The 14,910-nt window shown below is 31.4% G+C and overlaps 1 protein-coding gene across 1 annotated transcript; it reads right to left on the reverse strand.

Annotated features, from left to right (window-relative positions):
- Positions 1–868: 868 nt before the first annotated feature.
- LOC116198842 (adenine phosphoribosyltransferase 2) lies at positions 869–4,100 on the reverse strand. The gene is made up of 6 exons (XM_031529098.1): positions 3,784–4,100; positions 3,393–3,503; positions 2,193–2,285; positions 1,724–1,873; positions 1,537–1,595; positions 869–1,333 (listed from the first exon to the last, which is right to left on the reverse strand). Exons 1-6 carry the CDS (start codon positions 3,872–3,874, stop codon positions 1,274–1,276), a joined length of 564 nt encoding a protein of 187 aa, XP_031384958.1. The 5' UTR covers positions 3,875–4,100; the 3' UTR covers positions 869–1,273.
- Between the last annotated feature and the right edge of the window lie 10,810 nt (positions 4,101–14,910).

Below are 14,910 nucleotides of genomic sequence, written 5' to 3' on the forward strand. Positions count from 1 at the left end.
CATTCCATTAGACAAAATAGTCCTTCACTAGAATAGTTATTACAAGTAGCTGATTTGGCAAGTGATGCCATTAAATTAATTCGAAAATTTAAAAATGTAAATAAATAAAACGATGTCCCGCTCCAGCTCGCTTCAACAGTCGAAGGAGAAAAGAAAAGTTAAAAATAAGAAAAGATCTGAGGATTAGTTCGAGTGGTCCATCATGCTTTCGGGCAGTCGATTCTCGCAGGGGTTGATTTCCCTTGGGCGTCTCCCTTTGTGAATTACCCACTCGGGCTTCGTCCCACCGAGCTGCTTGGGCCTGCACGAGTGTGGGGGCGGTGGGATTCCCCCACGATTCAAACTAGGTTATTAAAAAAAAATGTCATTTTAAGCAAATTTATTCAAAAATTAAAGACAAAAAAAAAAAAAGAAAAGACAAAATGCTTAAACGCACGGGGAGGGGGAGATTGGCACAACCCTTGAGGAGGGAAGCGGTGGCTGGCATGTCCTCAAGGATTGGCTCAAGAGGTTCGAATAACTTAGAAGTCGCGAAGAAAAGTACAGTTCTATGTCTTTTTTTTTTAATTTATCTTTACTTTTAATTTTTATGAAATTAATTTGACGGTGTCACTTGTCGCATCAGAAATTTATGATGACCACTGGAGAGTTATTTTGTCTAACGGCATGAACATCTGAGGACTGTTTTCGTGGCAAAAATCTTTTGAGGAGTAAAATGGACAATAAATCTATCGATAACCAAATTGACAGTTAACTCAATTTTTATTAATCCCTTAATGGGCTGACGAGGTGTAGATGCTCCTTAGGCTCAATTAATGTGGACTGGGCTTTTGGAGCAGGTCCATAAGAATCATGAAAGAAACAGCACTAGATAGGTAGTAGGCTGAGCTGAACATATCTGTATGGAGAAATAGCTATGATCAGATCACTGGTTGTACATGGAACAATATCGAACTTTTGGACGGACAATGAAACTAGATGCTAAAAGAAATCGATCTCATCTACCATATACATAAGTAAGCTTATTGACATTGCGTGTTCAGAGTCTTGGCCGAATCTCCTGATGATCATCGGTCCCTCTGCTCCGCTTATAGAGGTGAGATCGACTTGGCTTCAATTCTACAGTAGGTTATAACGGCAAGAACTCCAACAACACGGAGCAGACCGACTTTATTTCAAATTTGAATTGGGGCCTTGGCGAGAATGGTCAGCTCTTTCCTGCGAAATCCAAGTCCATTTGCCATTGGCATTGATGAAATGCCTCGCGGTAGAATCAAACTTCACGAGGCTCCACGAGGATGAACAAGGGCTTCCCTTTGAGCTTGCTTTCTCCCTGCCAAATTCGAAAACAATTTCTTTCTTGTTTCTCCAAGGTTCGAAAGACAAACTCAAAAAGATATATTTTGTCACCTCAAGGAGCTTATGCCCCGGGAAAGGATCAACAATAATAATCTGTTTTCACGCATTACTTGTGCGTAGATTTGATGCCTGATTTCACATTAGGAATATGAATGCAAAATTACGCAGGGGAATTACCTTGAAGCCAGTGACGCCGACAACACATGCACATTCGACCACTTCAGCTTGAACCCGTTCTAAGTGACCAGCAGAAAACCAAACAGAACATCATGACTTTGCCAGGGAATAATCGTCCAGGGGAACCACTTTGTGATAAACTAAACAAAAAGTGAATATGATATGAGGAATTATTAGAAGATCTCACCTAGGAGTCTTATCCCGGCAGAAAGGGTCCCGCCAGTGGCTACAATATCATCGATAACTATGGCACGCTCGACAGGTTGAATAGCACCGACATGCATCTCCAGACAATCAGTTCCATACTCGAGAGCATATGATTCCGAGATAACTTTTCCTATTACTCAATCGAACACAGAAAGCACCCTTTCAAGATTCACAGGTAATGCACGATCATGGGTTATGTAGTTCAAGAGGAATGCACGATCATGGGTTATCAAATTAGTATACTACGAATATTTTTGGATCATTTTCTTAATGACTTAAAACTACCATATCTGCAACTCTGCCTCCAACACTCCAACATGTGACCTATTTCACTGTAAGTGGTAGTTTCTTGACACGAGAACAGTGTGCAAACGCCATTGGAATCAACAACATGGAACCCGATAGGCCAACACCAATTCTAGAATTATACAGACCAAAGGAAAGGCTACCTGGCAACTTCCCCGATTTTCGAAGAGGAACAAATTTTGCACCAATGGCCAAAGCAATAGATGGGCCAAACATAAAACCTCTAGCTTCGACTCCTGCATGAAATTCGACAGAGAAAGAACTATAAACTAAGAAAGACTGCAGATTAACCTGACAAAAAGCCAGGAACAATTTAAAATGCAGTATCAGATGGAATTCTGCAATATGAAACTGTTACCAATCAATTATTTATCAACCAATCAGATCATAAGTGTATTTGGTTTTAGAGTTGAGTTGAGTTTTAATTTTAATTGGTTTGTAATGATTGTGATGTTGAATTATGAGAAAAATGTATGAAAAAGCAATGATTGTATTGTTGAATTGTGAAAAAAATAATGAATAGTTGAGAGAATTTATTATTAAAAAATTGAAGAAAAATGAAAAAAATAATAATTGTGGTGTTGGTTTTTGTTGTGTAGTGAGTAGAGTTAAAGTTAGAGTTAAAATCTTAAAATCAAATTGCGAAATCAAACGGGCCAATTTGATCAATCCTGAACAAAACTCAGATTAATAATGTGCTATCAACTTCATAGAGCATAAGCAATTCAGCATCAAAAAGCAATAGTTAGTCCAAAAACAACAGGCTCCATGGCCCAGATTTGTGGTTTGGTAAATCAGCAATATAAGCAAAGTCGAAATGCATTAATATTTTAGTACTCAGAAGGGTTTCTTTTCATTTCTAATCTGCTGTCAAGCATATAAGGATAATGGAGTAACAAGCAGCAACGGGCCCGGTATGTCTTAGCTCACGGTCTTGAATAATAAACATTGCAACATACAGGGGAAAGCAAATCCATCTTACCCACTACTCGAGCAGTTGTTTTAGAAAGAAGACAGGACAGTGATGATGACGATAATACAAAGAAGTTCCATTGTGGCCCTTTCAACTGTCTTTTGTTTAACATCACATTTCAACTTTTCCACGAAAAAGGGGTCAGAAAAATCACAACTTGGAGTTTTATATATTTTCCCTTCACAGCACAGAAGATTACGTTGAAGATTCACACAGGCAAACCAAATCCTTTTTCTCTATGAGAAATGATTGAGCTTAGACTTATATGTGAATCACACACAGTGGGATTTCCGGACCAATTCTAGGTGCACAGTGTGATCAGCCGAATTCTCTGTAACTGAGTGACAAGGCAACAATAGTGGAAAATTACCAGCAACGACAGAGATGTCCATATGTCGATACCGCTCGACAAAAATGTCGATGACATCTTTGAAGGCCTTGGGATTGAGCAGCAGGGTAGTTATGTCCTGGAACATGATACCTTAAGACACAAAGCAAAGAGAAATGACACAAAGTTACTTCAGTAGTCTCAAACTCCAAGTTTGGCATAAACTCAACAACCAAATTGGTTATATTTTCCTACTGAGTTAGAACTTCCCCTCTGCAGAACCTTTTAAGAAGAACCCCAAGCTTCTTGTCTCGGAAAAAAATAAAAAGAAAAAAAAAAAGACGGAGTTTTCCTGAGGCTGAGCAACCTTGTACATGTCTACATATAAGCCTGTCTGGTGAGAAAGAGAGAGAAGCAAAGAGAGGGTGATTACCATGTTTGGGGAAGTGAGGGATGACTCTGATGGCATCAGATATGGCCTTCAGTCTGGGGTCTCCTTGCAGCCCATTCTCATGTGCAAACATTGTCACTCTGCAAAAATGTATTCTCTCCCTCTCTCAACTAATGTCTTCCTCTGTTTGGTTGAAGGAAGTAGGTTTCCTGCTTGCCCAACTACTCTCTATCTCTCTCTCTCTCTCTTCGATTTATGAAGAAGGTTGCAAGTTGAGAGAGGGAGGGAAGAAGAGAGGGAGAGAGTTCTTTGAAAGTGAGTCCCTCGTGGTCGTGGGCAAAAGCTAGCATCCCTTTAGAAGAAGATCCAGTTGCATATATAGATGGGTCCTATGAGCTTCCCTCTTGGTATTTTTACAGGCATTTTTTTTTTCCAGTGAGCATCCTATATCCAAAAGCCTAAACATTTCCACTAATCCAGTTCAGCTGGATCAACCAATTAAGAGGTAAAACTCTCTCAATATGAATTTTCTCCATTCACAATATTCGAATAACGAACCAACCACTTGAATTAACTCACCTTTGTATTTTTCTGATGTTTTGTATATATGTCTTTTCATCTCCCCAAAATAATTCTCCTTTACTTTACTTTTTACGACTCCAACTCTTCAAAAGAAAGTTTGGTGTTAATAATAAGGATAAATTTCAATAACACTCCTTACAGTTTCACAAAAGAATAATAATATTCATTCCTTTTAAAGTAGAATATATCAATTCTATTTTAGTTGATGCAGGAGCTAACTAGTCGTCTAGTATGCACTGTGTTGATATGACATCTTTAAATATTATTTTTAGTTAAAAAATATAAAAAAATCAAAAATAAAAAATGAACACAGCAAGGGGAGACCGGCGCTGGGGGCTCCCCGTCGACAACCCACCCCTCGACTAAGGTCGTAAGAAGTCTTCGATGCATCTACCAAACTCCCTCGAGAGGGTGGGTTACCTATGGGGGAGCCCCTAATGTTGGATTATAATAGGACTCTAATGCCTTAGGCGACCTCACCCTAGGATGGATGGCCAATGGGAAGCCCCCTTAGCACCATTCTCCCCCGGATGCCTCCATTTTGCTCCTTTTCCTTTAGTTTTTTTAAGTTTTTAATTTTCAATTTTTATATTAAAAAGTACTTAGAGGTGCCGCATATGGATAACCCACTGCACACTCAGTCATATGCCATATAAGAGAAAACTGAAGTGCTGAGCATCCTATTTTGAAAGGAGGAGATGTCGTTGTTCGTTGACAAACCTGGAGGGATGCGTTGGAATTTATCCTAATAAAAATTAGTGTAATAGCTCCCATCCATGTTATGGATGATTTAGCAGGCCGCTGTTACCGATGGATCAGCATATGAGTATGAAACCCACATTGATCAAATGATCTCATGAGCAGTTCGAGTTATGAACGGGAGAATTCCCCATAACGATAATTGTCATTGACATGAAAATAAGATATTATAAATTAGTTATCAGACTTGTTTACAGTCCTTTTATTTTTCCACTAGATCCTATCCTTTACTAGATTAATGAACATCTCTCATATTTAAAAAGTCATTTTGTTTGGCAGTTTTCAAATGTTTTGGAGTAGTTTTAAGAATTCGTGCCTTTTTATTACTTTTTATAGTTTTTCTTGATGTAATATGATTCGCCATCAACGGAAAAAAAATCGCCTAAAGCTTCGAAAGCTTACAGGAAGCGAGGTATATATGTTGTAGGCAATAAACGTTCAGTATTAGTTTGGTCGGCTCTTTGCTCGATGATATAATATAAGTACTATTTCTGAAGAATATAATTACTTGAAATATGTTGGAGATCACTGGCCAAAAGAAATTATATTGGACATCAACCACTTAATCCATGTCTGATTCAACAATTAGTACACGAGCAAACTAATAAGTAATAATAGAAATGTAGCACATAATATATTCTTAAAATATAGCAAGGCAAAGAAATACGGGTAAAATCTAATTTTCTTGGGAAAATAGCTTAGTTATAATGTCATATTTTTTCGATTATCAGAGATACTCTATAAGGTATATAAGCAATCATTTTAAATCCAGGAACAAAAATATCCTACGGAAGATTATGACGATGAGAGCTCCTTTTTCCTTTTATAAGGGGTAAAAGATCATACCCTATGTTTGGTAGGTCGCATTGGATTTCTAAAATCTTATACCCTGTTTGGATTTTTAAACAAAAAAAATTAACTTTTAACTTTAACTTTAACTCAACACACTATATGATAAAAATATATATTTCTCAAGTCAAAAATTTTAACTTTAACTTTAACTCAACACACTACACAACAAAAATACACGTTTCCCAAGTCAAATTTATAATTACATCTCACTTGTCCTTTTCCACAATCAAAATCAAAATAAAAAATAAAGTTACTTTAATTCTGAAACCAAATGCACCATTAATCTTACGTTTGGTGCTGATGCTGTGGATTACTGCTTTCACCCCTCATAAGTACACAAAGTAGGGATTAGGTTTGGGATTGGCATATACCTCGATAAATGTATTAAAGAGCTAATCCCAAGGAGGGACGAGATGAGCGTGGATTGAAATATAAATATTTATGAAAAGATGAGAATGCCCCTCTCTTTGTATTAATTTTTCCAATTCTATCATTCACATTTTTTTTTCTTAATTGGGTCTACTCACATTGAAGGAGAGGAGCGGTGGGTGGCCGGCATCGAGCCACCACAATCCCGAGTTTCTGCCTCTCTCTCTTCACTCGGGGAGAGACCCGAGTGAAGAGAGAAAGAGACGATGGCCGAGCAGTGGGGCTCGACGCCGGCCACCATCACCCCAGGCAAGGTCCCCGACGACACCTGAGTTAGTCGACGACCTTGCGTTGGAGCATAGTGGCCGATGTCGAGCCCTCACCACCCCTCTCCTCCTTCTCCAACTTTGGGAATCGGCTCCATTTCTTTTTCAATTTTTTTTATATTTTCATTTTCAATAAAAATTTTAGTTTCAGAGTTTATTTTTTTTAAATATAATATTTAATTAATGGATATTTTGGTCATTTAGCTTTTAAATCCTAATCCTAAACCTAAACATATTCCAAATATGTGAGTAGGATATTGTAATCTCATAGGACTTAAAATCCTAATTCATCCCATTCTAAACCCTATCCCTAACCTGACGACCAAATATAGCTAGAGTTTAGGTGTAATCCGACTTCGATCTTTTCCAGAAAGGATTTATGTCTGAAAATAGGATCGACAATGAAATATGAAAATATAAGAAGACGAGAAGTCCTAGCAATGAAAATCGAATCCAAAAGTGGACCAGAGGGTCTTACGTGCACCACAATCAATTCTGAATCCACAGTTTGTTTGCCCATGTGAATTACCTTTTATGATTGAGTAGATTGAAATCTGCGGATTCGCAGGTGGTCCCGGAGATCTTGCGCTCCTGATCTGCTACATTAAGGCGGGCGGATCAAACCCAAACCAGCAAAAAAGGGCAAAAAAAGCTGGAGTTTGGGGGGACCACCGGTGTTGCCTGCCTGATCTTGGGTTTGGAATACTTTCCCGATTCTCCCATATTTTTTATTGGTGTTCTGGACGATGAATCGTGTCGTTTCCCACGTTTCCCATGCACTTTTTTTTTTTCAATCTCTCTTTCTTTTTTTTTCTTTTTTTAGAAATAATGAGCATATTATAATAAAATAAAAATTTATTCAGCAAAAAAAAAATTCTTAATAGTTAATAAATAGGCACAGATAATTTTACTGTATATCGAACCTAAAATCTCTTGATTACCAGACAAGAGCGTGCGTCATTGCGCTACGTTCTCTTTTGATTTGGTCCTTCACCTTAGTTGTCCTCGAAAAAGTATTCTGAAACCGCATGGTATATGTGGGCAAGTAAAAGCCATTCGTTATAACCTTTTAAAACTTTTTTTTATTTTCGTTCTAAATATTTTTATTATTGAAATTTAATTTATTCTTCGTAATGTTAATTTTAGTCATATCGATTATATTTTCATTAAAAAAAAGTTAGTTTTCCTTCTAAAAAGTATTTTTAAAATAAAATTAGTTTTTATAATAAAAATGAACAAATTAACCAATAAAAAGAACGACAAAGTAAACAAATGTTGGGAGAAATGGAGGAGGCAATGGAGCATTGCCTTCAAATCAGGGTTATTGGTTACCACTGAGATCGTCAACGACTTGATGGAGGAACGACGAAGTGGTGGCCGTAACGAGGGCTGCACCCCTCCGAGAGTACTGAGATCATAATTGATCTCGTGGGTGAGGGCCTCGCTTGCGGCCGCCATCCCTTTGATTGGGGTTGTCCTGGACGTTAGTCACAATACACGATTGGGGGTGTTGACCGCCAATGTGGTCTCCCTCCCTTCCCTTTCTCATGGCATTCAATTTTTCCGTTCGTCCTTTTTAATTTATTGGCACCAAGCTAGCTCCCCATTAGTATCATTACATAGTTTAATCAACAAAATGACCATATAGAACATTTATTATAATGTAAAGGACGAAATTGATAAAAATAAAATAAAAAACGATAAAATTGAAGATTCTACCAAACATAAAGGACAAAAAGCATACTTCTCCCTTTTAGTTCATAAAATTGCAATTGAATGTGGTAGAATATTATATTTGTTATAAATTATTCTCACTAGCTTTCTATCTCGAGTATTGCACAGGTTCGTTTACATATATTCTTGTACCATTTCTTATTTAATTATTTACATTTTGAAAATACAAATTTTCTGATTAAAAATAATAAAGATTTTCAAATTATTAATTATAATTTTAAATATTTATCATAATATTTTGCAGTTAAAAATTACAGTAACGTAATTATTTTTGCCACATAGCAAGAAATTATTATAATAATGTTTTGAAACTATGTGTTTCAATATATATGCATCATCATATATTTGTCAATTATCAATATAGATTGGCATATATCGAGTTTAATAATTAGAATGAAACTTCATTCTGCTCGTTTTTAAAACAATATTTATAATATTTTTATTTTTAAAATTTAGTTTTGATTTTATTTATGAGTTTAAATTAATAACGCTATATCATAATAATTTTCATTTATAAAATCATAACTTTTTTGAAAATTGTATTTTTATTTATGAGCTTTATACATTTATATATCATTTTTGTAACATTTATACTGAATTTTGGAAAATATATTAGCTTCTTAACACACTAAAGTATTTTTAATAATTAATTTCAAGTTTCATACAACAACTAAACATGAGACTGATTTTGCATGGTTCAATATATGTTTTGCAATAAACAGTCCTAATTAGTAAGTATTATATATTAGATATATATTATATAGCAATTATATTAGAGAGCTTTATTGTAAATGACATCCTTATGATAAGTTCATATATATTTACTTCATTACCCATTTTTTGAACATGCAAATTTGGTCTAATATTAGAAATTAGGTAAACATCCAATTAAATAAATGAAATTCACATGATTAAATCAACTCTCTAAAACTTTTAAAAATTTTATTCACTAATGAGAGATCATTTATTAGTACTAAAATCAAGTTTAGTTATATGACCATAAGTTGGTAGAATTAAGTGATTTGTATTTTCTTGGGAAATTTTGATACGAAAAATTAATATTTTTTTAGTATTCTATCTTCGTATTATACGCAGTTTCATCTTTTCATATATTTATTTCAATTATATAAAAATTTTAATATTTCAAAAATAATTTCGTTTTTGAAATTCATAAAAATATCAAAAAATTGTTTAAAATTTCGCATAATAATCTTTGAATAATAACATTCGCTGAAGTTGGCCAAATTAATTAATTAATTATTTTTAATTTATCTTACAAATTTTATTTATACATTTTTATACTCAATTTCCTATATTTTAATTTCTTTCACATGTTGATAGTTCATGGTTTAGTCCTATACATGATCAATTGATTGATTTACAGTATAAGTTATATAATAATATTCAATAAAATATTTTATTGTCATATAATTATAAGTTTATCATTTTAACCTTACTAACTATGACCTATTTAATGTAAAGTGGAGTCAATTTTATTATATATACTAGGCCTTTTGCTCGTGCATTGCACATATTCAGTTATATATTTTTTACATTTGTTTTATTTTGAAATTATAAGTTCTCTATAAGATTAATAAATTTTCAAAATTATTATTAATTTTAAATTTCAGAAAATAATTACTCAGATATTTAATTAAAATTACAATAACTTAAATAGTACAATAATAATTTTGCATTTCTAATTTTTAACTAATTCTTTGATATTTTTTTATTTTTCAAATGGTTAATTACAATACTTTGTTTTTTATTTTCTTTTTTTCCAATTATTTATATTTTCTTATTTTTACGCAAATTGATTATGCTAATCCTATTTAATATGTCCTTATATAATAGAAAATGTAGTTAGTTTCACAATATAATATTGATTGTATCTTAGAAATTACTATCATATATATTAACACAAATATATGTTCTTTGTTTTCATAAGACTTGTTCATTATATCTTAAAAATCATTATATTATTAATTATTAATTTATTTATTTTATTTTGAATGAAATTTCAAAGTAAATTATGAAATTTAGCTTTCTTACAATATCAGGAACATTTATTACGAACATTTATTACAAGAGCAGTCTATTTTCTAATATAAATAATTAAATTATGAAATTTAGTTTAGTTACAATATTGGGAACATTTATTACAATTGTAGTTGTTTTACTATTTCTTATTTAGTGTGACATATTCACTATAATATTTAATTTATGAAATTCAATTTTTTATAGTCGTAGTTTGGTTTACTAATTTTACTTACATATAGATTTTCAATCTCATCTGTTGCACGGATTCTATTTACATATGGTAATTATTCACAATCTCCAAGGATGAATTACTTTCTCATGAACCATAAGAATTCTCAATAATTAATTTCAATTTTTAAAGAAATAATTTCCAATAAGTTTAGAGTAATTTCATCAATTTAATGACAATAACTCTGGGACTAATTCTTATATTTAATTTGCTTTGTGTTAATATTATCCGAGACCATTATACATATTTGTTTCAAATATAGAAAGCTAATATTGTAATTTTTTATTATTATATTTTCTAATAGTATATCGTGATATTCTCATTTAAAATACTAATTTAACTCTTTTGCAGAATTCTTTATAAAAAAAATCACTTTTAATAATTTATCCTAAATATGGACTTGTATATATGTAATATGCAAATTTTGTTGTATGATATACTTATTTTTATTAATATAAATTAATTACAATAATAGGTTTATAGCATTTATTAAAGACATTTATTATTTTGTGTAGTTTGTTTTACTATAAATATATATATAGGTAGATTTTTTATTGTATTTAAGTTTTTATACTGTCTAACATAATAAGTGATGCATTATAAATTTTGATAATCGAACAGGATCATCAATTTCGTATATAAAATGCATATATCGTTCTGATAATACTAAAAATGTCCAATAAATTTTTTTTCGTTCATAGTTAGAATTTCTTAATATTATAAGGTTTTTCAGTAAAATTTTCATTAACTTCAATGATTCATTTTTACCCACTTTTGATAAAATCAGGGTATTATATTAGTGTTTTAATGTTTCAAATTATATTATTTTGCAATTTTAGTATTCCATAATTTCTAATTGTAGTTAGTAAGATATTTACGATCCGTTTGGTTTTAGGATCAAGTTTTAAAATTTTAATTTTAACTTTAACTCAACACACCACAAAACAAAAAACACTTATTCAAAGTCAAACAGGTGGACCCCATATATTATTCAACATACAATCTCATTACAAGCTCTTTTGTTCAGCAAACTTTCTGCGACTAGCCACACATGAAGCCAGGCACGCACGGCACAAAACAACATACAAATTACCCAGCCATTTCATCAATAAGCTTCATAGACATTTCATCGAACGGTTGTTGGCTGTGAGTAGGGGTACGTGAACATTGCAAACAACAGAGGTAAACAACAACAGAACTACCATGAACAAATCGATATAACCGGAACCAAATTAGTTGGAATGAAGAAATTCACCAAGAGCAACAAAAATCAACCAAATAACTACTATACGGCTAGCAATCAAACGGAAATCGAGTAAAATAGGGACGTTCTTCAACAAACAGTAAGGGCAAGCAGTGCCTTAAACCCCAACCGCCCATAACGATGCAATTTGACGAAATAACATGAAATTGGTCCAAGAAATTACCTTTCACTTCGATATGGAAGTGGCAAATCGTAAACTGAGCCTCTTAAGAAAAGTACCCACTGGTAGGGGCCCAGCTTGGAGATGTTTGTTCGGCCACTGCTGGAACTGACCATCGAATGCTGTAGGGGGCTTCACGCAGAGCAGACGATTGGGAATGTGGGGAAGGAAGGGAAGCTCTGTCATAATTGAAGAAGAAGAATGGAAGGGTGGGGGTCGGCTTCAGTTTCCTACCTGTCAAACGAAAATGAAAGTCATGGGGTTCTTTCGGGGGGGGGGGGAATATGTTTCTTCGTCGCATTCCTCAATCAAAATCTCAGTTACAAATTCAAAAACTTAACTTTAAAACCAAACAAGATGTTAGGTGTCTATATTATATAATTTATATTATTATTCTTCATTTTTAAATTTTCTTTTTCCATAATTTTTAATTGTAATTAGTAAGACATTTTATTGCATTTACTATGCATCCACTTATGCATTCATACATTACATTGCATTGCATTTATTATGCATTTACAATTATAGTTGTTTTAATATTTTTTTAGTATAACATATTCAGTATAATATTTAATTTATGAAATTTTTTTATAGTCATAGCTTGGTTTGCTACTTTGTACTTACATATAGATTTTCAATCACATGTGTTGCACGTGTTTTATTTACATGGTAATTATTCTTTTTGGTAAAATATGGTAATTATTCACAATCTCTAAAGATGAATTACTTTCTTATGAACACTAAGATTTCTTAATAATTAATTTCTATTTTTGAAGAAATAATTTCTAATATGTTAGAGTTTAGACTAATTTAATCAATTTAGTGACAATAATTCTGTGACTAATTCTTATATTTAATTTGCTTTGTGTTAATAATATCCGAGATCGTTAGATATTTTTGTTTCAAATATAGAAACCTAAGCTTGAAATTTGTTATTATTATAAGTTCTAATAGTATATTGTGATGCTATCATTTAAAATACTTAAATTTAAGCGTTTATATTATATAAGTTCTATAATTATTCTTCATTTTTAATTTTTTTCATAATTTTTAATTGTAGTTACTAAGACATCCTATTGTATTTATTATGCACCCAAGTAAATTTTATTAATATATAGATGGATTATCTTTCATGAGTGTATGTCCTTTCAGTTTCTAGAAGCAAGGTAGTAACACAATGTTGTGCTACTTGTCACATTTTTATTGGTGATCACATTAAATGTGACACAATGAAAACTTTTCTCCATCTTATGTGGCAGATCCCTACATCTTTCCTGGCTCTTTCTATTATACCCAGATATAGACCGATGCGATAAATTTTATATTGTGAAAGCAAGAAAATAAATATAATATACATGATAGTACACGTCCTCATATGGAAATCTGAAGGTTTCAGTTTTGATTCTAGTACTAGGACTACTCTTACCCATGCGTTGCTCGGGGATTTTACATATGTTATTAATCAAAATTAGTGAAACTAATTGTGCTTTAATATCAATATATAATTTGTATGCTTGATTATATGTCTCATAATTATATTTATACCCTTTCGAGCATCATTTTCTTTATATATTAGCAATGAAGAGACATACATGATTTAATAAAAACATTTTATAGATAAAAATATATCATGTTATATATTGGTAATTCTTTTAATATAATCAAATGAGACGTGTTAATTATGTAATATATGTGCATTGTTGCTTATCTTTTAAACTTAAGTGAATATTTTGCACAACGTGTAAATAGGGTTGGTATTCTCTTGAGTTTTTTCTAATTTTTTGGACATGTTTTTTCAATATCAGTTTAGTGTGTTTGGTTTCAAAAAAAATTTTCAATTCTACTCAACTCAACTCCACTTATTTTCAATTCAACAATACAATCATTACTTTTTTCATTTTTTTAAAAAAATTTTAATCACTCGATTTAATTTTTAATATTAAATTCTCTCAACTATTCATTACTTTTTTCACAATTCAACAACACAATTATTACTTAATTATTACTTTTTCTTAACTATTCATTACTTTTTCACATGTTTTCTCATAATTCAACTATACAATCATTATAAATTAATTAAAATCAAAATTCAAATCAACTCAACTTTAAAACCAAACACATTTAATCTCCCAATGTATAGTTAAATTGACTTCATTTAAACTATATAAATATCATAAAATAAAGAAAGCTTTTATCTTAATTATTATAGAATTTGTTTTTTTTATATTACTTTATTAATACTTTTTAAACATATATATAATAAAAGAAACTCTTCTACTGCGGTTCACTTGATATAAATATAGGGTAAATTGCACTGGTGGTCCAAAATGTTTTACAAATGTTTCATTATGGTCCAAAAAGTTTTTTTCGCTACATAATGGTACAAAATGTTTCAAAATTATTTCATGATGGTACAAACCGTCAATTGGCCCTAACGCCGTTAACATTTTGCTGACGTGGCGCGTTCTATGTGTCACTTTTGTTACGTGGAACCAATCATATTGCACCATGTCATTTAAGAGAAAATAAAATTTTAAAAAGTCCAAAAAAATACAAAAAATAATAATAAAATACAAAAAAGAGTAAAAATTTAGAATATATATATATATATTTAAAATTTTAAAATAATTTTTTTTAAAAAATAATTTTATGAAAAAATTAAATTTAATATTAAAAATATTTTTAATTTAATATTTAAAATATTTTTAATTTTAAATAATTTTTATTATTTTAAATTTTAAATTTTAATTTAAAATTAAAAGTTTAAAATTATTTTTAAAAGTTTTAAAAATTTAAAATTATTTTTAGAATTATTTTTAAAAGTTTTTAAATTTTGAAATTTTTAGAATTATTT

This window comes from Punica granatum, chromosome 3 (assembly GCF_007655135.1).
Source record: "Punica granatum isolate Tunisia-2019 chromosome 3, ASM765513v2, whole genome shotgun sequence".
NCBI lineage: Eukaryota > Viridiplantae > Streptophyta > Magnoliopsida > Myrtales > Lythraceae > Punica > Punica granatum.